At 39.0% G+C, this 24,173-nt stretch overlaps 1 protein-coding gene across 1 annotated transcript in view; it reads left to right on the top strand.

Moving 5' to 3' along the window:
* The window catches only part of FAM171A1 (family with sequence similarity 171 member A1), an 88,264-nt gene that overhangs the window by 49,358 nt on the left and 14,733 nt on the right, over nt 1-24,173 (top strand). The window contains exons 2-5 of the mRNA XM_018075163.2: nt 1,442-1,669; nt 7,509-7,601; nt 12,619-12,777; nt 17,757-17,933. Coding sequence (XP_017930652.1) covers nt 1,442-1,669; nt 7,509-7,601; nt 12,619-12,777; nt 17,757-17,933 — 657 coding nt within the window. The remainder of the gene's footprint in view (nt 1-1,441; nt 1,670-7,508; nt 7,602-12,618; nt 12,778-17,756; nt 17,934-24,173) is intronic.

Here is a 24,173-nt window from a genome sequence, read left to right as displayed (position 1 = left end):
CCTCTACTACCTTGGGGAATGTAGTAAGCTGATGTAGGGGACTTCATGCAAGAACAACAGAATTTTCAAAAATTAGGGTAGGAATGAGAGAAAGGGGAGAATGGGAGAGAAGAGAAAAGAGGGAGGGAGGTATTCATTTGGGAAAACAAGGCAACTGGAAATGAAAAAAAAAACCAAGGAGTGTCTCAGTAGAGGCATTGGATCATTGCATTTAAGTCATAGTTATTGCAGAAAGTCAACAGCTGCTACTTTAAAGCATGAGGCAGAGCAACTATTGCAAGCACAGGAAAATAATTGTAGATATGGAGGAATGTCTTCCAGAGGGACTGTCTTGCACAAGCCAGTCCATGTTATGTTACAAAAGCCTGGTGACACAATGCATGGAGTGCCCGGAGTGGGCAAGTATTGTACATCTGGAAACATTTAAACTAGTAATTAGTTTCTGGAAAAAATGGCAAATTACTCAAGGAAAATGTAGTCCATTGTGTTAGCTTCTGAATCATATCTGCAAGATGTATGATTCTCCTGGCTGCCTTAACCATCACTTCTTTGCTTCTCACGTTCACCAGTAGTATGTGGGGACAGATGATACAGTAGTGTCAGGGCTGATAGGCTGACACTCTAGGGGCTCTGACATTTGGGCAGAAATGTCACAGAAAAAGGGCTGGTGAACAGAGAGGAGGAGGAAGTGTTCCTCTCTTCCTCACTCCTAGCACTCTGTATCCCACCTAGTTGTCCTGTGCTTTGAGGACATAGACCTGATCTTGTGGGATTTCACCACCTTGGTTAGACATCACCAGGGAAGTCTTGTGCCAGCTGGGGCAATCTCTCCCACCAGAGTTCTCCACTGTAGCACAGCCTGCTTCAAAGCCCACTTTCTTGGGCTTCTGTCACAGCAGATTTCCTCTGTTTGCTACAGGGAGAGAATTGTTTTGGGGAAGGGGTGAGGCAGCACAGCCCACTTCCAGCCTTTCCCTCTCCCCACTGGTGCTGGAGAAGGCTGGCAGGAGCAGAGGCACCAGCAAAGTAGGGACCTTACATGCCATCCGTGACTAATACATGATGTTTGATAGCACACACATTTAGAATTACAATAGTACTGTGTGATTGGTGTGTTGCCCATCAAAAGCAATACTGGCTGCCCCTGGTGATGTGCTGCCCAACTACATGTGGGTCACAGGTGGAATACAGATGCCTCCACAGTTGAAGTTAGCAGTCGGGCAATAATTCAGAATCTGGTCTTCCCTGTGACAGAATCTGCAGTGTCTCTAAAGATTGCCTGCCTGAAATGGAGAACTGCAGGCCAGTACAAGAGGTTGTCTGTGGCACCAAAGTGTCAGAGCCCAGTGTCTTTCCAGTCACTGGTGTGCCAGCATGTTCTAACTTCTGCCTCCTGCAGAAGCTTTCAGATGATAATTGCTGTGGTTGTTTGTCATTACAGAAGTAACGCTGAAGGTCCATGTAAGCGATGCCAGCACACATCAGCCAGTAACTGAAGCCTTCATTGAGATTTTTACCAACCAGATCTCCATTGCATCTGGAACCTCAGGAGCAGATGGCACTGCCTTCCTCAAGTTTCAGTATAAGTTGGGCAATCAGCTGATAGTGACTGCTAGTAAACATGCATATGTGCCAAATTCTGCACCATGGAAACCTGTAAGATTGCCTGGTAAGAGATCTTTATTTTTGTTCTGAGGTAAGATTTTGCATCTAAAGGAAGTTACACAGTTTTGTATGATGTGTATCAATGCTTGAGATCCTGGGTGGGAGGAGAAACATCTGCGCCTTTCAAAAATAGTAATGTTTATTCCTCAGTTAAACTGCAGCATCAGGGCTGTGCAGAGATTCACTCTCCTCCTGGCTTGTCCTCAATACAGTGCTACATCAGTTTTCAAACAACTGTTGGTGTTCTTACAGCTCCATAGGAAATGGAAATCCATCCCAGGTCTTCTTTATGGGAACTCTGTTTCCAAGAGCTTTGTTTCAGCAGCTGCGAGGCATTCATTTGTTTCTCCCCCAAGGTGTAGCAACAACTGTTGCACTGTAGGCTGTAGTGTACAAAAAATGTCCTGCCCTTTTAGTTCTTGGCCATGTCCATAGGACAGTTTTAATCTGCAGTTATGTTATCCAGATGTAAGGATTTTTACTAACTTAATTAGCATGGTTTGTTTCTTCCATAGGCAAACAAATATAACAGTAATACTTGCATGTCAGTTTTTATCAGAATGCCTCAAAATTGTATGGAAAGGGGGATACTTGACATTAGTTGTATGTGAGGGAAAACTGAGTCATGAAACTTATTTCTGTCCCTCTAAATAGAAGAGATTGAGGGTGGCTTTCAACCCTTGAGATGTAACATCTATATGAAGGTCACATCCCTAGTTTCATCTCCCTTTCCTCTAATTCCCAGCCACAATCAGAGTCCAAGTAATTTGGGAACGGTCCTATGCTTTATTGTACCCAAATCACACCTAAATATCACCTCAGATTTGATAATTAGCCTGGGCCAAAGCCATGACAGGTTTTAAGTGCACTAATATTTAAATAGTGTACATGTTCCCAGGGCAGAGTTGAATTCCATGCCTTGGCTCTATTTTATTTATTAATATCAACATAGCCAGAAGGACTGCGTGACTTGCTGCAAGGTCAAGCAGCAAATATATTTTCAGAAGGGGAAAGGAACGTGAATCTCTTCAAACTCAGAATTATGCTTTAGGCATTTCAACATGCTGTTTACTTATCTGCATTCACTTGCTTCAGATAAGATAAGACTGACTTCTTCTACGTTTTCTGTCCTGTATTCTGCCATGTTTTTCAGCTACTTAATGGAGCAGCAAAGACTAAGCCAGGCTCTTTGGGGTGTAGTGAAAGAATAAGAAGTAACTGAAATGAGTCGCAGCTAGGAGAGTTTCAAATAAAAAAAAGGCAGTAATTCTTTACAGCAGCAGTAGTCAAAGATTGGAATTTCACAACCCAGAAAGGCTATGAAATTTCCATCTTTAAAGACATTCAAACCTCTACTGGATACCCCTCTGCTTGGTGGAAGCAGGTGACGTCCAGAGATCCCTTTCAGCTATAATTGTTCTGTCACTGTTCAGAAATTTCCTTGGGTTTTTTTTTCTATCTAAATAAGATGAAGTGCATCTTCCTCAGCATACTTCATGTGCTTTTTTAAGACAATCTTAAATGATTAAAGCATACAATAACCTTTTCTTACCTTGTGTCTCTCGTCTTTCTTACTCATACCCTAGATCTTTTGAATGCAATGTACTCTTCCATAGCCTGGAGTTTATTTGGTTAGGTTTTTGCTTGTTACTTTTTCTTAAATATTGGTTTTGAGGGAAGAGAATGAAACAGGGCATTTTTGTTTTAGTAAGTCATTGAAGTTTAAAGAGCAGTAATTGTATAGGTTCCACAAAATCTTTCTTTCCATGGCTGAAACATGAGCTTAACTCAGAAAATAGATTCCTTTCACCTCAGATTCTCACCCATTGAAACCGGTAGGTACTTTGCCATTGATTTAATTAGAAGTAGAATCCTTTCATTTGCTTTCTGTACCTTGAACTTAATCCTTTCTTAGATTAAAGAAACAACAAGTTACAACTTGATACACCCCGTGTAGACTTAATAGGGTTGTTCTTAGAATGTCCTGAAAAGGGATGTGGCATAAAAGTTGAGGCCCAAGATAATTAGGCTATTATTTCTTGTATTGACTAAGATGCCTATAGTCTTTAAAAAACTTTCCAATAACTGTTTGTATTTAAATGCCCTGTATTTAAAGGCCTGTCATGCTTGTAATCAGCATAGTAGTTAGAAGTTAGAAGTTTTGAAAAATGAGCAAGTTGTCTTATTGTTATTTTTCAAGCTGGTTTGAATGAAGGGGAACAGGCAGCATATCTCAGTTTTCATTCTGCATTGTGCAGTCTGGGCACACCCATACAGCTGGATCCTCACTTCCTGAAAATGCCTTTTGACAGTTCTAGGAGCTGTCACCCACAGAGCAGATCCCCCACTCGGAGCAGTGTGCTACCCATGGCAGTGTTTTAAGCTGGTGTGCCATCCTGTGTGCTCTGGGAAATGAACTATGGACATATTTACTTCAAATGTTGAAATGATAACCACGAGCAGGGAGTAGCTTTGAAAGCTATAAGATGGTAATGTGTAAAGTACTGCAGCAGAACTTTGCCAAAGGATCAGGATTCTCCCATCACAATCAATATGCAGTAGTTATAACCTTATGCTGAAAAGCTGTGCAGCCACTGAACTTGTGATATAATTGTGATACCTTCAAGAAGTAAGCATCGAGGGTTTTCTGTTCTCATTTGGCAAAAATGAACTATTCTTATATTAACCAAAATAATTACTAGCTCTTTGCCACTTAAGCAGGAGGGTTATTTATTTACATAGTGATAAATGGTAGGAGGAAAAGATTAAGATCGCTTTTCCATTAAAATATTTAGCAGCAGAGCCATGATTCCACTTCTTAACAGTTCATTAATTTAACATCACTTGAGTTGTTGAAGTGTTCGTGATGGAAGCTGTTTTCATCAGTCTGCTCTTAACTATGCATAGATTTTTCTTTGTAAATAATTTGGAAGAATACATTTGTGATGGGTAATACTTATTTAAAAGGACACTTTTTTGGACTAGTGTATGCAGTGAAGAGAGGGCAGTTGCTGAGACAGCACAATTCAGACTAGGTGGTAGGGTCAGTGTCATGGTTTAACTCCAGCAATCAGCTAAGTACCAGGCATCTGCTCGCCCCCACCCAGCCTTGGTGGGTGGGGAGTAGAATCATAAAAGGGTTTTATCAACCATGGGTTGATATAAGAGCAGTTTAATAATTAAAATAAAGTAAAATTTTGTAATAATAATAATAATGAAACATAACAAAAAGAGAGTGAGGAGTAAAACCCAGGTAAAACAAGTGATGCACAATACAATTGTTCAGCCCGTTTCTGAGCAGCAGTTGACCCCTCCCAGACAACTCCCCCCAGCTTATATACTGGCCAGGACCTCTGTGGTGTGGAGCATCCCTTTGTCCAGTTTGGGTCAGCTGTCCTGGCTGTGCTCCCTCCCAGCTTCTTGTGCAGCTCCTCATTGACAAAACATGGAGAACTGCAAAGTTCTTGACTTAGAGTAAGCGCTACTCAGTGACAACCAAAACATCAGTGTGCTGTCAACATTATTGTCATACTGAATCCAACGCACTGTACTCTACCAGCTGCAGAGAAGAAACTAACTCTAACCCAGCTAACCCAGGACAGTCATGGGAAGGCATGGCAGAGGATGATGCTCATGGTATTTTTGGGAGAGGGAGCTCATCTGGAATAGTTTAGCTGTAAAAATAAGGTAAAAACTGAGAAGGTGGAGTATAGTATTTCAGGACTTGTCCTTGGTGCAGCCACTCAGGGAAATGTGTGTCCACTTCTGGATCCACGCTTCAAGGAGAATGTTTAAAACTGCAGTTTTATCAGGAGTGATTAAAAGATTGGAAGGTATGGCTTACAGGGAAGGACTTTAAAGTGCTTAATTTATTTTGTTCACTAGAGAGAAAGTTCATGGGGTAATTTGATCATAGTCTATCAATACCCTCATAGAGAACAGGAAACTGGTAAGAGAGAATTCTTCTGTCTAGAGGGCTTGTGTAAAAAGATCAAATGGCTGGAAATCTAATCTCAATAAATTCTGATGGGTAAAGAGGCACATAGTTTATCCGCGCTCATAATTATTCACTGGAACATTGATGTTGTGGTGTGTTCTTCACTGCTGGACACCTGTAAATGAAATTTAGGTAGTTTTTCTACCACATGTTTTCAAGTTTAGGTACAGCTGTTGAATCTAAAGCAATAATTAATTCAGGGAAGGCTGTAGTTATACAGGAATAAGGCTGGATCATCACTGTCATCCTTCTGGCCTTGAAGACTATGTCTTTCTGTCTTTGTCATGCTGAGAAATGATTGTGCAGAAAAGCCCTAGGGAAGTTTAGAAGTTATATATTCATTATAGTCTGGCATATGTGAAAGAAGATGTTGGCATAGTTTACTGTATTGAGCTCCCCAGGGTGTCTAAATTATATTAGCTTTCTTCATACAAATTAAGTTACTGGAGTAAAGACAAACAAATTTTGTAATTGTGTGGCTTTAGTGCTACTTATGCTAGGCTTTCTTACTTATGTTGCTTGATGTGTATATCTGTTTACATGTAGGTTGTTGGAAAGAAAATTCCAGCTGTACTTGCAATAACTTATTTTAATTTATTTTAATGTTCATTTGTATTGTTAAGACCATCTTTTAGATGGTGGTTCTTATCAGTGTGTTTCTCCTAGTTTCTTCTCCTTTCTCCTTTACTTCTTCTGAACACTAAAATTTCTGATCTCTAAAAAGAGAATATATTTCTTAAAACAGAAAAACAGTAGTCTCCCTGTTGGTAGCTAACATTTATAGTGGTTCTTGGATTAAGTAATATGTAATAATTTAGGGGAAATTGATGAAGTTCCAGAAAATCAGAAGAGTTTGCACTGTTCTTCTACTAACTGGTTCTGGGAATGTCTTCCTCAGCTTGTGGTCACTTCAGACTGGGATGAATACTTTCCAAGTGCAAATGTAGGATGCTGCCCAGTTAACAAAAATTACTGGTCTGCATTAGTCTTCTCCTTCTGTCTTTGAAAGCCACTGGTAGACTGTAGGCAGTCATTCTCCTTACTGTTTTCATGGATGTGGGAGTCAGGTGTGCTCGGTGGCTAACTCCTTCCAGATTTCTGGTCTTTTGGGTCTGAAGAACTCAGCGTGAAATTAAATCCTGTTTTTCACTCTGCAAAGATGTGTGTGCATATAGACACAGCCCCCCGTAAGGAATGTCAGTACCCACTGCAAAGGGAGGTCCTTGCAGGCAGACTTCTTGCAGCAAATATCATTTATCTGTCCCCTTTTGCACCACTGGTAGGATGACAGTAGTTCTGCTATATATATAGCACTTCTCTGGTGTAGGTGGTGACTCAGCAAGGACATGCTGTATTTTAAAGCAAATTATTCTGACTTATTCATCATGCTTTGCCTTTCTGTATGACTTATGTAAGCATCTCAAAGTACTTAAAAGTTAGGTTTCATTAAAATCTTTCTGAGGTAAGAAGTATAGCCATTGTACAGAAAAATAAATCAGCCAGACTTAGTTAGTGTTTCTCTTCTCTTTATGTAATGGCATGTCTTTCTGTGGAGCTGGGAATTGCTCCATGAAACCCTGCTTTACACTGTGCACTTCTGTACTTTGAGCTACTATGCAGAATGTGCAGGAGGCAAAGCGCAGAACATGTTGTTTAGTTCAATAATAATTACTCTGGCAATGTAACTGGTTTAGAAAGTGTGTGTGGTTTCTGTCACGTATACAATATGATTTTAATAGTTTCTGTGGCCTGCTTTTGCAAAAATGTAGAAGAAAGTAAGTGCTGTTGTTGGGTTATGTTTATAAGAATTTAAATATATCCCACTTAAACCCCTTCTCTCCCACAGTGTTCTCTTCACTGAGCCTCGGCCTTCTTCCTGAACGCTCAGCTACTCTGATGGTCTATGATGATGTAGTCCAGATAGTCTCAGGATTTCAAGGTATGCTGGCTTTTGGAAGTTGGAATTGAAATCTGAGGGGCACTAAACAAAAAGCCTGACAGCCTGATACTTTCTGAGCTCTGTCCTGTGGGTGAGACTGGTATTCTGTGGGGAGTTCTCAGTTCCCTGAGGAATGCTTCTCTGTGGGATGGTTTTACCAAATTAATAGCTGAATTCATCGCTAGCTGCTGTGACTAGAGAATTCAAGTTACATGGTAATAAAGGAGTTGGGACTTCAGTGTGCTATTTGAGAGGTAGAGATTAAATTTCGTACGCTATCTGTTGGATGTTTTTTCATGTAGCCTCATTTAACCATCCTTGCAGTAGACATTTTGTGATGTTCTTATTGTCTAAGAATTTTCTTTGGTTCCATTTTGTTTCTTGCTTCCTAGTGTGAATGACTTAAAATTTTGGGCACAGAAAAACTGAAAATTTATTGTATCTGCATTGTTGTATACCCTGTGTAAACTTGTTTTTCTTAAGTGTTTCCTTGGACCCTTTGTCAGACTGCCTGCAAACACACATAGTACAGGATGAAACTTACTGTTTTAGAAAAATAAAGTTTGAAAATCTTCTTTGTAAGGCCAAACTCAGATGGTAAAGCAACTTTAGTATCAGTCAGATGAACAATGTTTTCTGAACTGCACAGTAAAGAATACAATATTCATCTGACTTAGGGATCCAACCTAAAATAGTCTAATTGATGTGATAGCTGAGGTTAACAAAAGAACAGAAGCTTTAAAAGATACCTTGATGAACCAGAACAAGGGGACCTCCTTTCTGTGAGCACTCTTATTGTGCATAAATGGTGTCTTATTCACGTGTCTTATGCTTACCATCATTTTAAACTCTACTGGATAGTTAATAAACAAGGGAATACTGCCCTCAATAATATTCCAAGATAACCTTGTTTTATCTGAGGGAATATGATACAATTATGCCTTCCTGACATTTTTTTTTTAGAGTTAGAAACCATCCAGATGCAATAGGCTTTTCATTAATGGTAGCACTAGATGTGACTGGAGTTGAAAAAGCATTAAACAAATTAGGTAGCTGATGGAATGCTCAGAAGAAGCTGGAGAACAGCACAGCTGCTGTACATATATTCTGCAATTGGAGACCTGACATTGTCTAATGGGGTAAATTAGATGGACGGTGAACTGTGTTGAACCACAAGGGCTTCCATTAGGCAAAACATGAACCATTGTTTACCAACAGCATTCTACTATCATGGTGCATTAAATACTCTTATTCTTTTGCAAATGTGCTAATATTATACAATTAACTGAAAAAGGACAGTATTTTCATGTTTACAGCTTCCTTCAAAAAATAGGTGATACTTTTAAAGGACTAGAAGGACATTTAACAGCTGAGTGAGACTCCTAAATATTTTCCACATGATGTTTCTCCCTTCATTGAATTGATCCAGTGTGTTCCCAATATATTTAAATTTGAATAATATAACTGGTTTTGCTGGGATAGTAGAAAAAGAGGAAGAAGTTGGTACCTCGGGTATTCTAAGGGTTGGAATTTGAACTCTCAGCCTTGCCCAGTAAAATCTATTTTATAGGTCCAGTCCACATTTCTTTTCTTGAGAATTCTCTTGTAATGAAGCCTAAATGAAAGACAGCCTAGACATTGTTCCAGTATTTGAATGGAGGCTCTCTAGTCTTGATCCAAAATCCTTGTGACCTAGTTTTTCTCTGTTATTTCTCCAATTTGCTTCCCAGTAACCTCGTGCTGCTTCAAAAGAGCTGATCAGGAATTACCTTAATGCAAAAATGAGAGCAAACCAGAACTCATTATACCAGGAACAGGCTGGCAACACTGGTGTTTGAAGCACCAGTCAAAGGGAAAGAATGGCCTGTCTTAGTACAGTAAGTTACCAATTGCATTTGAATAATTAATCAAGCAAGCAACTTATTATGCAATTGAGAAGTTTGTCTGAATTGATGCAGGCAGCTTCATTTTCATGATGGCATTACAATCCACTGCTGTGCTCTGTCAGTAATTGTGAGGGATGGAGCTTGCCAGCCACTGGGTCATTTAAGTTATTTAATACCAGCACAGTGATGAGCTGAACTTCAGCATTCAGTGAATGGGAGCTGTATGGGGACCCTCTGTCTGCCTCTGACCTATGAAACATGAGACATAATGAATTAGTGAGACTTCACATTTTACTTCACATGGATTAAAGCTCAAATGCTAGTGTTGTGCCACATGTCACACATCCAGCATGACAAGAGGTGCCTTACAGGGACTCCTTGAGGTTAACATCTTCACTGTGCACTGGCAAACTGGAGCTGACAGCATTTGAATCATGGCTGATATGTTGACAGTGGGATGTTTAAAGAAGATCAGTGCTCAGCAGTCCTTTACCTCACGGCACTAACCAAGTGGAAGGAGCTCACATGCCCATTTTAGACTTGAATGTATTTGGGTGTAATAAGTAAAAAATAGGTATCTTCAGTAATAGAAGCAATACTAGTAATCCACTTCCAATGATAAGTGATGACTTGTTGAAAAACACTCTAAGAGTCTGGTCAGCACAAGTTTCTCCAGTTTACCACTTCTAATTCCCTCAATAAGTCTATCCCCAAACATATGCCCCGAAGTCCGCTATGACCTCTGGTAAAGGGGTACATTGGATTATCTTCTAGCAAGGTGTTGAGAGAAGGTGAAAGCCTTAGTAGCTCCTTCCCTCACAAGCCTTTCACTGGTGGCTCCTGGTCCTCTGCCCCTTTGAGGTCTCTTACTGGGTGTGGGGAGACCCAACTGAGAAGATGAGGGGAAAGTCAGGATGAGTGACAGGTTTTGGGTGAATATCAGTATGAAAGAGTTTGTTAATCTAGGGTGTGAGTTAACTGCTCTGCACTGATTTATTGTATGTGTATGCACTATCTACAGAGGAAGCTCTTTCTTCACCCTTAAAGCTTGTATCCAAGTTGATTGCACTGCTTGTTTCCTGCCAGGTTTGGGGCTTAGATGTAAGAACACTTTTTGCTGACTGCAGAATTCAAGGCCATTGAGGTTGGCTTCCTGAATCCTCCTTACCTAGTTAAAGTCTGGCAGCTCATGGCTCTCCCAGTACTAAAATCCAACCATTTTTTTAGTAGAAAGCCCATAAACTACTGTATTACAGACTCAACAACAGTTATTTTGTTTTTAATTTTTCATTAGTTGGTATCTTTGGAAATATAATACCACTTCCTGACTACTTGAATAATGTATCTTAACCAGAGATTTAGGCAGAAAATCCTAAAATTTTACATCGAACTGTTAGTGATAATCCTAATGCCAGTTTCTTTGTTGAGGTTTCTTTTTTCCTGTTTTGTTACTGTAGATGTTTATCCCCATGGGCCTTAGGAGTCTGCTCAGCAGTGCGGTCGGAGGTTTCTAGGTACCTGAGCAAATCTGTCCCTGAGGTACAGCAAACTGCTACAGCATTGCAGAGCACTCAGGAGATGAGTCTTTTCTGAGTTTGTTGCAGCCAATTTATTTAATGTTTTATATTGTTTTCCATTTAAGTCTAGAAATTGGATAAGGGAGGTTTCTTCCCAAGTCACATGGGTGCTGTTTAATGACTCTTTTAAACACTTTGGATGCTACCAGTCTTGAAAGCTTGCTGTAAACACTTAAATGTTTCAGTAATTAAAAAAAAAGTAATTTTATAGCTTTTTCTTGCAGAATTGTCAAAGAAATGACAGCTAAACAATGATCAGCTCTTTGGAGGTACTTACACAAAAATTTTTTTGGCCTATACAAAGGTTTTTTCTGTTGAGTTTTATGTCTTCTCATAGCTAGAGTTCCTGATAGAAAATTATGCAAGAACATGTTTCAGTCTCTAGGTTAATGACACTGGCAGTTATAAAGCTTAGGAGCAAGTCAAGCTCTATTCTTCCTCACAGTGAAGCTACATGTAACCTAAAAGTGCTGCCAGAGACTAACAGGGTAAAAGATGCAGAAATATATTGAGTTGACATCTTTGAATTGCATAGTCGAATGTGAATTAAGAAAAAAACTGCATGCCTCTTGATTTTGTGCTGTGTGGGAAGCGTTCTGTGAGTATGCAAAATGAGCTCTGGAGAATACAATAGCTTTTGATTTAAAAATTAATTTGCATGTTGTGCACACAAACTTGCAGATGGAGTCTTGCTGTGTGTTGCTAAACAGTATTAATGGTGAGTATCCTTTGAAAAAAACTACTGACTTTATAAGCTGGGATTTAAATGAGACATGAAAGGCGTAGTACATGAAACAGTCTTAAATCATATTTCAGCAAAGACCCTTCAATTAACACCTAGTGATCTTTAAAGAAACACTAACAGTATACAAGACAGAGGAAAAGAGAAATCTTACATGCCAAATAATCTGGTTCTGTTTACATGTGTTCTTTGTGTGGGAAAACATGGAAAATCTTTTCACTCAAGGTTTATCAAGTGAATCTTTTCTTCCAGTGATTTAAATAGAGTGAATTGTTTCAGTTCTGGAGATAGCCATCATGGCCAAAGTTTTGTAAAAATTAAATACAGAAATTACACAAGTTAATTGAGCCTGCAGGTAGAATTGTCTCTTAGAAAATAATTTTAAAGAGTATAAAGTACATTTATCTTGCTATTTCAGAAAAAATAAAATTTAAACAAATATGGTGAACTCGATACCTTTCTAAGCTATCACGTGCCCTACCTCTAAACTTAGTTTTAGTTACAGTTATACTCATTAAAAGAAGCATGTAATGAAATTGGAGGTGATCTGGGGAAATAACATAGTCAGAAAAGTTTCTGACATTAGCTACTTCCACACTTTTGGTCTGTAATACTTGTGAAGAAATAATGACAACTTTAAAATAAATGTAAAAATACTGGTTTTCCCTCTTTTTCATAATAGCCTTCTAATGTCTCTGTCCTTCTCAAACTACTGCAATTTATAATGAAAAAAATGTACAAGTTCTTCCATAAATATGAACACCTAAATATTCTGCCCACCTTGGATATAAAGTCACTTTTAATATTTTCAGGTGCACGGACTCAGCCACAAGTTCACTTTCAGAGAAGATCTGTGAAATTACCAGAGAATACTAGCTACAGTGATTTGACAGCATATCTGACTGCAGCCAGTTCACCCTGGGAAGTGGACAGTTTCCCTTATTTGCAGGGATTAGATGGAAATGGAACAGGTAACCCACTACTTTGGTTTTGCTCTGATTTCATATTGGTCCAGGGCTTGACTTTTGGTCATATAATTTTTTCCATTCCCCATTCCAGCAAGAGTTCTTTCAAATTTGGGTGACATGTTAAGTTCAAATGCCCTACCAAAATACTGTTCCAATGAGCAAGAGGGCAAGGTCGGTTATCCCTTAAATGGGGCCACTGAATAGCAAATAGGAAAACTCCTTGGCCTTGGGAGATCAGGAAAGTTGGTTACACTTATAGTTCAGAGCTGAGTCTCCAAATGCATTGCATGTGCACATACAAGATTCAAGATTAAAGTGTAGGAACAAGAGAGAATTTAACTCAAGGATACCATAGAATTCTTGTTAATCTTTTTTTCTAAAAATAAATGAAATGCCTATATGTCAAGGATTTAATACTGTATTGTTTCAATGGCCTCGTTGATACTTTTAAATCTAGCTTCCAGCCCAGATGTGCAAATTTGTCTAGCACCAAAGGGAAAACAATGAAAATTCATAGTAGAAACACAACCACTGTTAAATTCACAGTTATGATACATTTCTATGACTGCAACTGCCTGTTATTCTTCCACTTTTCATTCAGTCTTGATTGAAATAATTGGTGCTTTGTAGATAAGAGAAAAATAGCAGAATCAGGCACAAAAGCCTTCAAATTCTTAAAATGCTGGTGTGACAAGGAGAATAATGTTTTCTCTGTGCCTGTATTGGGTTAGAAAGATATCAGTGGCCATGCAGTGTAGCAAGAGAGATTCAGGCTAGTGATTAGGAAAACCTTGCTATGGTGAGGATAGTTTAAGCTGTAGAATTGAGGGTGTTGGACAGAGTTAGTGACTTGTGAGAATGGCATAGGCAGAGCTGAGCCTGCTTTGAAGCAGGCTGAATATTCCCTTGAGGTCTCTCCCTGCTGTTTCTCAGGATGCATTTACTTGTGATGTGTTGATCTAAGTGACTTTGAACACTGGCTCATGTGTGTAAACGGTATCTTGCTAGCTTCTCCCTTCTTCCCTTTGTACAAATCTGCATATCTCCTTTTCTATTATGAGAAATGTATCTGGTACCTTACCCCCATCCTTCTGTCTGCTCCAGTGAGTACATCTTATCCTATCTCATTCTATCTCTCTGTCATTTTCCTATTCTCATCTTCAACCTCCAATTTTCTCTGACTTTTCATACTCAGACACGATCAAATATCTCTATCCTTTTTAAAATGAAAGAATTCATTTGATCTCATTCAGTTGTCTACTTCCTCATCTCCTTTCCTTTTATCTCTAAACCAACTGAAGAAACTGTTGACAACGTGTGTGGTATTTCTCTTTCCCAAATCTTTCCTTAGTACTCTGCAACCCATTCTTGCATTTATTTAGTGAGAACAGGTCTTGCCAAGGCTTCAGGTGATTCCATCTCATGGGAACAGCACAACTATGATATTGTCCTTCTCCTGTTTTACCTTCTATCCCCCTATAAAATATATGAGTGCACCTTTGGCTTTTTAGTCTTCTGTATGCTTGCATGACAGAAACTTTTTTACTTGAGCATAAGGATTCTGGATTTGACTTTTAGCCTTCAAGTAAAAGTATATCACAAAAGACCAAAATGATTGGCAAAGAAATGGCATTTAATGGGGTTCTAAACACAAGAAGTGCCTTGTCTTCTGAATACTGTAGTATTCCATATAATGTAATACAGACTACAAAACACAAGATATTGTAATATATACTATAATATAGGTAAAATGTCCTCGATCTTTAGTAGAAGTTTCTCTTGATGTGGAAACATGACACTTTAAAACCCTAAAGTTGGATTGACTTTCTATGTCTGCATCTCCAAGTGACTTAGTGAAGACTTTGCCTGGAAAACTTCTGAAGGAATAAGAAATTAGGTCAATACCTGCTGAGGATTTTTTAATATTTCTGTTCTCAAGAGAAAAAAAAGTACAAATTTTAGAATTCCAAAAACCTAGCATTAATTGGCATGGGAAATTTGGGAATCTGGCAGAACACTGCCTCTTCCCTCTCTCCCACCTCTCCATGCCCCCCAGTTACTCCTCTGTGCTTTCACAGTTTATTTACATATCTGTAGGGTTTTTGAGAGGTCCCTTCATTTGTTTCAAACAGATCAGTTCTCTGGCTAGTATTTGTCCAGAGTAGTTTTAGCTAAAACCTGTTCTCTATGACTTCAACAATTATCATAAAATCCCAACTGGGTGTTGAATTAGTAATATGGAGCAGTGAAAATTTAATGCATGAATCAGCATGTTCTAAACATAAAAATTTGAAGAATTTCATTGCAAGTAGTGACAAGCCTGTGTAGTGTTAGCTTATTGTTTATATTAATCACCAACTGGAGAGCAGTAGGATGATTTCACAAAATCTTGTCTTTTTAACCCAACTAAACAAAACTTTCTATCTTCGGTATCAATGGACCAAGCTGACTAATAAACCATTACTCCTCCTGCTCTTGTAGGCTGCTTGTTTCTTTATAAAGAGTCGTGTCCAAAGTGACAGTGGATTCTCCTCTGATTATTTTTAGAGCTCTTTACAGGTCACCAGATGTCAAAAATGACAAGAAATAAATGAGAGCTGACATTTATTGAAGTTCCGTTCCCATTTAATCTGTGTGTGCATTTATCAGTTTTATAGGATGCGAGAGTTTCATAAGCATTGATTTCAATTTGCCTTCACAACAGAAAAGAGAAACATTTTATCTTTTTAATGAGCATTAACATACTGTACAAGGTGGCAAAGTGAAAAATTATTTCTTCTTGCTAGAGATCAGTGGATTTCAGAAATTTCTTCATTTTGTACTATAACTTGTTCAGCCCAGTACTGAGCAAAGTGTCAGTGCATCTCAAGTAAAAAAGATGCAAGCAGTGTTTCACCATCAGAATGCTTTTTCTGGGACTGAAAAGTCATTTTTACAGATACATGCTTTATCAAGACAGTAATAAGAGAAAAATTCAAAACTTTTAATATCTAAAAATATGTAAAGTATAAAGCATGATTTAATATTTTATATTAATCTAAACTCCGAAGTTTTACCTTTTTGCTGTTGGGATTTGCATAAGCCAGAACATGGTCAGGTTACAATGCTCAGCCAAAGGAATTAATTTCTCTGATACCAGCCTGAGGACCTTACTGGCCCAAGTCTTGGGAACAAGCATCAATTTGACAGAAGCTAAAGGTGCATGGCAGAGACAGTGTATCAAACAATCAGGAATAAAGGAACAACTTTTCCCCCACCATTTCGTTCCTCTGTCTTACTGTTTCATATTCTAAGGTGTTTAGGGGATGATATTGTGAACCATTGAAGCCTGTAATATACAGATGCATGGGCAGGCTGGCAACTTTCTCTTATGCCCTAGCTGAATTTTCAAACCTCATATTTTATTTTCAGTCTTTTAGCTCTGTGGCTCTCTTATATGGCCCTCTTCACAGAGCCTGTTTTCTCAGCTCTTCAATCCCTCTGTAAGAAAAGCATCTGCACCTCCATTCACAGTTGGTGAAGGCAGCGTGTGTGTCCCTTGCATGTCAGCTATGCAACACTGGCACTCGCCCAAAAACCTGGGGAAAGTGTGTGTCAGAGTAGATGCTTTAGTAAATAAGCCACATACAAGGTTCCTTGTGGTTATTTTCCATTTCTTCAGTTTGGCGCCTCTTGCAAAATCCAAGGAATTTAAAGTTCGGAGGAGTTTTGTCACCTTTTTTTCCCTTCCCTTTACCACTCCCCGCCCCTTCCTTTCCTGGTGATATCTTAACTTTGGTGAGCTGTTATTCAGAGATATCAAATTTAGTAAAGGCCATGCCTTGAGACTTACTTGTTGTGATGAGAAATCATAAAGGTCTCACTGCTTTCCCACCATTCCCTCAGGTGTACTTATCCTAAGGAACACTGTCACTGAGATGCAGGGTGTTCCTGAGAACCCCTTGATGTGCCACCACTGCTGGGTGTGAATGTGCTCCCACAGGCAGTTTATGCAATGTAAGGCACCAGGGTTACAGCAGGGGCAGTACCCCCTCTCTGCCAGCCAGGCACCCCTCTTCCTCCTTTCTGATGAGCCCCTCAGCAGAACAAGCAGCTGCAGAGCCCCTGGAGCCAGCACAACTGAGGCAGCAGGGATGGTGCTCTTAGCAGGCACGTGGGCCTGTGGGGCTCAAGCCCCTTGAAAAACGGGAAGCTCCAAATCTTCCAATTAAAACTATTCCCACTATTGCTTTGAGCTCCAGATCTCTTTCGTTTTAAACCTCAAGTTTGGGTTTTTGTCGCCCGAGTACATAGATACATCTGGGGTATTTATGCCTGTCATTGGTTCATTTGGTTAAATGATTGAAGGGTTATAATGCATTTTTAAATCATGTTGTTATGAAGTAACATTCATTGGCATGCAGTTTAAACATGAAGAATAATTATAGTCTTACATAGATAACACTGTATATCCTAATAATCCATTTAGGTTCTTTGCAGTGGAAGGCCAAAGGAAATGCAGCCTGTCATTCTTAAACACGTGACCGATTATTCTTCCAGTGCCACTGTTCATTTAGATGTTTGTTAGTTATGATATATGCATGTAAGGCTATAATAAAGACTTGTAAAATAATTTGGTTTTGTTGTGATTACGGCTATTATACTCATACAGATTTATTTAGGATTAATTAAGAGGAGAAAATATATGCAGGAGATTTTTACGTTGTAGTTTTCTTGTCTTTAGATTTTTTCCAAAATTAAGTGAAAAACAGACCCATATACATCTTTCTTGGAGTTTGTGGTTTGGGGTTTTTTTTGGCAGGGGGAGGGTTGTTTGTTGCTTGCTTGGTTGGTTGAGGTTTTTTTTTCTGTAAGGCAGGGAGGATTGCTGCTACCATCCCTTGAGAGTTGTGTTGAGGCACTACTGCGGTGTTGAACCACATGGGTGTATCCTAAATTCTGGTACCTTCTCTAGTCACAGTGTTCATTCCCTCTCTTGGCAGGAAACAGCACTAGGTATGACCTCACCCCTGTCACTGCCGTCAGCGTTCATCTCCTCAGCAGTGATGGGACCCCCATCCCTGTGAATGGCCCCATCTATGTAACAGTGCCTCTGCCAGCAAACAGCAACTTGAAACACAATGCACACGTCCCAGCATGGAGGTTTGACCAAAAATTTGGTAGGTAACATCTCATTGTGGTTCCCTAGATGGCTTCACTTCTCTGAATCTGGTGTCTCACTGCATTTATTACGTTAATATAATAAGGTCTTCACTGGAGTGTACAGAAACCTGTTTTCTGTCTAAATGAAACAAAGATTGAGTTTTACTTATCAAGTAATATATATACAAATATACTTGACTAGCATTGTGTGCCACTTTTAGACAAATTTTTTTTGTAAATGCACCATTTTGCAATTATTAAATATTTTATTTAAAAACTATCTTGCGAGAACTGGATTTCACCCACAGACTGAGAAGCAGAGAGATGTATTCACTATGGCATTGAATTGGAAGTCTGGAGAAATGGAAACTTGCCTTATCTTTGTCAGCAGCCAGCTATCTGACCTTGGGTCCCTCTCTTGTCTCGCGTTCCGTTTCCTGCCTGTCAGATAGGAAACATAGTACTGACTTCTTTTGTAAATCACTTTGAGATTGACTAATACTATCAAGGAAAGTACATGTAAATAAATTTTAAAAAATATTTAAATGTAAATAAAAGAATTTTTAAAAAGAAAAAAAGCAGGAAGGAAAATTCATTAGATATTTTGAAAGGACAGAATGACTAATCAATAAAATCTGTAAAATGCACTGTTCTTTATATTGCAGAATATTGTTTGCCATTGTGAACAGGAGTTTTCCCAGAAATTTGTAGTTAAGCTATCTTTTTTTAATTTATTTTCTTTATTTTGTTGCTTTCTGGTATACTGTACTGGCCTTCTTTACAGCTTCAAAGTTTAAAGGATTAAGTAGTGCGTAAGTTTGTCCTGGTGATCCACCTTCAGTTGTTGCACTATGTTTTCTGAAATATACACCAGAGGATTGTTAAGAAACAGAAGAGTGGAAGGTAAGAAAGGTAAATGCTGTGAGTCAGGAAGATAGGAAAAAAAAAGAGCCAGAAATATGGATCTGTATTGCTGGGCTTTGTCCCTGTAAGGCAAGTGTTTTGAGCCAGTTGATGATCACATCCAGAAGCAGAGCAATGAGCACGAAAGCAGCATGTTGGAGGAAGGGAGGAAGAGAGAGGTGAAGGGGAAAATAGTGGTTTTGCTTCCTTCCTCCCTCTGTTTGCTGAAAAAGGTGATGTATGCCTATGAATCTTTTGTCAGAAACTGGCTGTATTAGAGAGTAAAGCAGCAGGATTTAATGAAAAATAAATTTGAATATTATATAAAATGGAATAGTAGAAAAAGAGTGCAGTGAATGGATTTGAGGTTCCCTTAACTGTGGAAATTACACTCTTCTTCTGTCCTGGCAGCAAGTTTCGCTACATTCTTCCGGAAACTGATTTTGATTTGTGATTCTAGAAACCATTTTGTTTTCCCTTGTTCAAAAAAAGACAAGGAAGACTGACTCACATTTACTTTCCCCAGAAGAAGCAGTCCTTCCACAGTCCTTCCTGTCAGCTCTAGAGGTTCAGCCTGCCTTATTGCTACTTACTTATTGCTAGTAAAATGGTTCTGATTTTGATTATGGAGCTTTCTCATTTATGGCCAAATTTCCATGCCCCTGCAGTGAGGCCACAAAAGCTCTTTTTTAGTATGGAATATGATTTTTACTTTTGTCTATAAAGAGCTAGTTATCCTATTGTGTGCAATATATATTAGTATAGATCAATACAGCTTAGTTAATGTTGCAGGCTGAGGCTCCCAGTCTTGAGACAAGTCCAGCCTTATTTGATTCATGACAAACTACTAGACTACTTGTGTTTTTAGAAGGAGAAGGCATGAGGACTGCTAAACAAAATCTTTGTTGGGACACTTAGCTTCACAAAGCTGTGGAGAGGAAGATATTGAAGGCCTTATGCTTCGACTCCAGCTCACACTTCAGCTGAAGTAAGCATCTTTCCGTGCAACCAGAAATCTTGAACAAAGATGCATTTTAAGCCCTGCCTGCAGCATGCCAGTTCTAGTAGAATTTTGGCCACATCCCAACCAATTTAAATTAGAGTAGCCTAATTTAATGAATATACCAGCCACACTATCTCGTGCGGGCTACATTAGCACCCTAAGGGCTGTCAAAGTAGCCATGTGTAGGATGAACATGGTGGTGTCCTGTCATTCCCCACCCTGATGTGCTTGGATGTGAAAGGAGGAGGATGGATAATGACTGGGATGGCTCCATGCTGGAGAAATCCTTAACTGGCAAGTAAGTTGTTGTAACCCATTTGCATCATCAGATCTGTGCCTTGTCAGGATAGGACCTCTAACCTTATTATTCTGATTTTGTCTTTCATTTCAGGGCTGCTATTTTCCGTGCTAGTTATATTGAGGTCTCTCCTTAATAGATTTTCAGTGGCTTAAATTTTCACACTTGTATCTGAACATTGAATAAATGCTAGAGATGGAAAACTATGACTGTATTACCAGGCACTAACGCAGTGCTTCTGTCTCATGTATTAGCAGTACAGTGGGTGCTTGTTCGTGCAAGCCATTGTTTTTGTTTAGAAACCATGTGGTTGTCATCATTACTGCATGAAGAACAATTTCTGCTCTAAAAAGCAGAAATATTTTTCACTTTAGAGGGAGTGGAGAAGGGACAGAAATGCTGCAAATATATTTTAGTCTTTAAAATCTCGTATGTTTTGCTGACCTCATGATGTACTGATATGAACCCAGAGGCATCTGATTGGAAGTGCAGAGATTTTTATAGTTTCTACAAAAGTGAGGCATATGATGGCTGCCAAAAATAACTAATGGCTTTTTGGGATGTTTACCATAAACAATCTGTATTTTCATGACCATGGTTTCTGTCCTTGGGAGAGAAGGGGGAGAAGCAGCATAGTCTGCTTAATGCTGAGAGTGGCTCCACTCACATGATGAAACACACAGACAGAAAATATAGCCTGACATCAAAATAAGACAATCTGCTGCATCTATTTTATAATGTTCCAAATGAGATTTTTCGTTACGAAACAAACTTACTGCCTTATGTGCACAGCAAGCAAATTAAATTAAAGCAGTAATACCTTTTGGAATAGTTAATAAAATGAAGATCAGCTGTCAATGCCCTGGAGATGTTTTAAGGGTGAATGAACCTTGTTAAGGGTAAATCTAACCTCGTTCTTGTGTTGGTGCACCACAGTTTTCTGAAGCATTTCTTAGTGATGGTAATAGTAAACACAGACACATTGATGTTATAGAGACATATATGCTAAAATGCAATTTAATCATTCCATGCTGTTGACGTACCATGTCTCTTGTGTTTCACACTACTGTGGGAGAGTGGTTTTATTTCATATTACACACTTAAAGATTTGAACTTAGAGAAATGGATTTGCATTTCTATAATCAGGATTGCTTTGTGAGGTTTTCTAGGGTTTTGGGGTTTTTTCCCTGCCAAGTGCTGTCTTGTTTTTCTCAAAATCTAAAGAGGGTTGAAAAACTTTCTTCCCTTTATCCATAAACAGATGGTTGAGATCATGACTTTTTCTCTGTATATTTGCCTTGATGTCAGTAGGATTTACAGCAATATAATTAATCTCTCTGTTCTTGGACACCAAATTTCTGTTCAAGACTTCTTTCTAGCCTTGTCCTCTTCAGTCAGAAATAAATACCACAGATCCCAGTAGAAATGAAACTTTGTACCTCATGTGTCATCTCCAGCTCCCACCAGCTGGACTGAATAACACAGCATTTGCTCAACTGTATTCTCCTCAGTCCCCATTTAAAGGATTTTTGGGTCTTTTTGATGTTAAGGTGTCTGGTTTTCATTGGATTCAGTGAGCAAAACTCTATTCTCCATTTTAAGTCCTCAGTTTCATCCTGTGTGTGGTATGGAGGCACCTAGACCTCTAGCTCCACAATTGGAGCTGTATATAGGACTTCAAAATATTACCAAATATTCCAAAGTGCATACTACAGAAATGTGATTTATTAATATGATGCAACTGCTAGTTTATTAATCCCACCAAATAACAGGAAAATATTCTGAACGCTGTTTTCAGCTTTGTGTGCCAAAGGACTCTGTAGGGAAGGGGTCAAACCTCCACTTTTTTGTTCATCTTCCCTAAAATGTGTTATTTCTTGCACACTACATGTAAATGAAGTTCAGAATACTGTTCTTCTGTTATTCTCCCCAAGCACTTGGTGTACATCTTTGATGTGACCTTGTTATCTTTAAATGACTAGCTTTCTTGAAAAGGATGTTTCCCCAGTGCCTGAAATTTCAACCATGCGTTATCGTAAAGTGGTGGCAGAATATGGAGATGAGTATCTTGGGAAACTCTTTATAGCTTTATGAAACACAATACTTTATGTACTCTGCTGTTCTTGGTCAGTGCTTTCTGACTGCATTTAATGCCATAATAGAGTTCTAAATACATTTAAAAGCCTGGTACTTGCTTTTTCTAGTTGATGTCCTGCCTTCACTGGTAAAATTTCCATTGATTTTTGTAGTCAGAATTTCCTGATGTTCCTTCCTCAGCAAAATGAAGATAATGTTTTCTGTGCTCAAAAGAAGTCATGGGGATTTACTTATGTATAAACAGGATCGGTGCCTACTTAAACTTGACTGCAATATGGTTTTCCTGTATTTCATGGAGGTGACAAGATGCTTGTTTTTTGTTCATAGTGTTTATAGGGAGAGAGCGACAGCTACTGTCAGGCAGAGAACGTAAGAGGATTACTGTACCTCTACCTGTCTAGTTCACTGCACATTGCTTGCAAATAAGTTGATTTGTAAAATTCTCTGATTTAAGCTTCCCATGTGGTAGCAACAATAATCCACCCACTTAAAGATTGACTTACAGTTTAAAAATAAAATGTGTTTCTTTCTGTTGTGAATGTAATTAACTTCTGATTGCCACCACATTCATACCCTGCATGAGACAGAAAATAATCATTTAACAGAAACATTCTCAGTCCGTCTCTTGATCTGACACTGAGTGTGAGCCCCTGAACTTGGATAGATGGCCTGAATTTGGATTGCAGGCAGCTGCACACACGACCTGGGACTTCATGCACTTCTCCATGGGTTTCATTGGGTTTTCTATGTGTAAGAAATGGACATGCTTAGGAAATCACGTTCCTCACCCCCAAAAGCTTGATTTTCATATAATCAGCTCCAGAACACATGGGTCTAGACCAGATTCACTGGTAATATGGAGATTTCTTTGCAAATTGCAAGGAGAAAATGACAAAAGCTCATAGTTCCACTATTTCTGTAGTTTACAAATTCCTTGACAATTTGATTTCGACTTCCTTTTTTATCTCAGCTGTGAAGGTTAAATTATTCTTTAAGACTAAATACACTAAGGAATACAAATTCATAACTAACTGCTCTCAAAGAATTTCATATTTTGTGTGTTGCCATAGAAATTGCAGCTACCAAATCCAGCTTTTTACCATGTACGATGTCTACATAATAGGTGCAGATATAATTGCACAGTATTAGACAGACCTCATCATTGAAAGGAAAAGAAGCTCTTTCTCCAGTCCTTCACAGTGTAGCTCCCTGAGGTATGTTTTCACTATCATGATTGCTCTGGAGAGGATCATAGGAGACAGTTGTGTTTATTTATTAATATGTGGGTTTTTAAAATGGATGTTGTGGCTTACACATGTGAAAGTGATGTGAATGAGTTGTTTAATCCTCTCCCAACCCCATATACCATCTGAGTTGCATTTATGGCAAAGCAGATGTGGTATGGCATGATGGTGGAGCTTAAGGGGACATTGAAGGAATCAGGTTGGTGCCAAAGTGTAGTGATATGTGCAAATAATCTACTAATATGTAGTCAAGGAAATAAAATTGGAAAGAAATCCCATGGCTTCTGGGAGCAGGTTTTCATGCTATGTGTTGTATCATGTACATGACCCTGTAGCTCCACCTACAGAAGCCATGGAGCAGAAGATGGGAAGAGGTGGACAACGAAACTTCCGAAGTGGAGAAAAGACGTTTGTGCCTGTGCAGTTACAGAGTTTGAAGAGGACCTAGGCATTGGTGGAAATCCAAGCAGGAGTGCATAGAGCAGGAGTGGGAAGTGTCTGGGAGGGGCTGGAAGAGGCTGAGGAGGACCTGGGACAACCTTCCTCTGCAGCCTTGTGATAGATCAAATCCCATTATGCATCTGCTTCCACTTCCAGTTTGAAAAATAGAAGCTGAATGTGAGTGTGATGTGAGGCTGAAGGAAGGAAAAGGCATGCAGTGTTTTGAATTGTTTTGTGCTTCTATTTATTAGTTGTTCTAATAATCTTGTCA

The sequence above is a fragment of the Manacus vitellinus genome, unplaced genomic scaffold (genome assembly GCF_001715985.3).
Source record: "Manacus vitellinus isolate BGI_N305 unplaced genomic scaffold, ASM171598v3 scaffold_3_pilon, whole genome shotgun sequence".
NCBI classification, from domain to species: Eukaryota; Metazoa; Chordata; class Aves; order Passeriformes; family Pipridae; genus Manacus; species Manacus vitellinus.
This window is presented reverse-complemented; position numbering and strand designations above follow the sequence as displayed.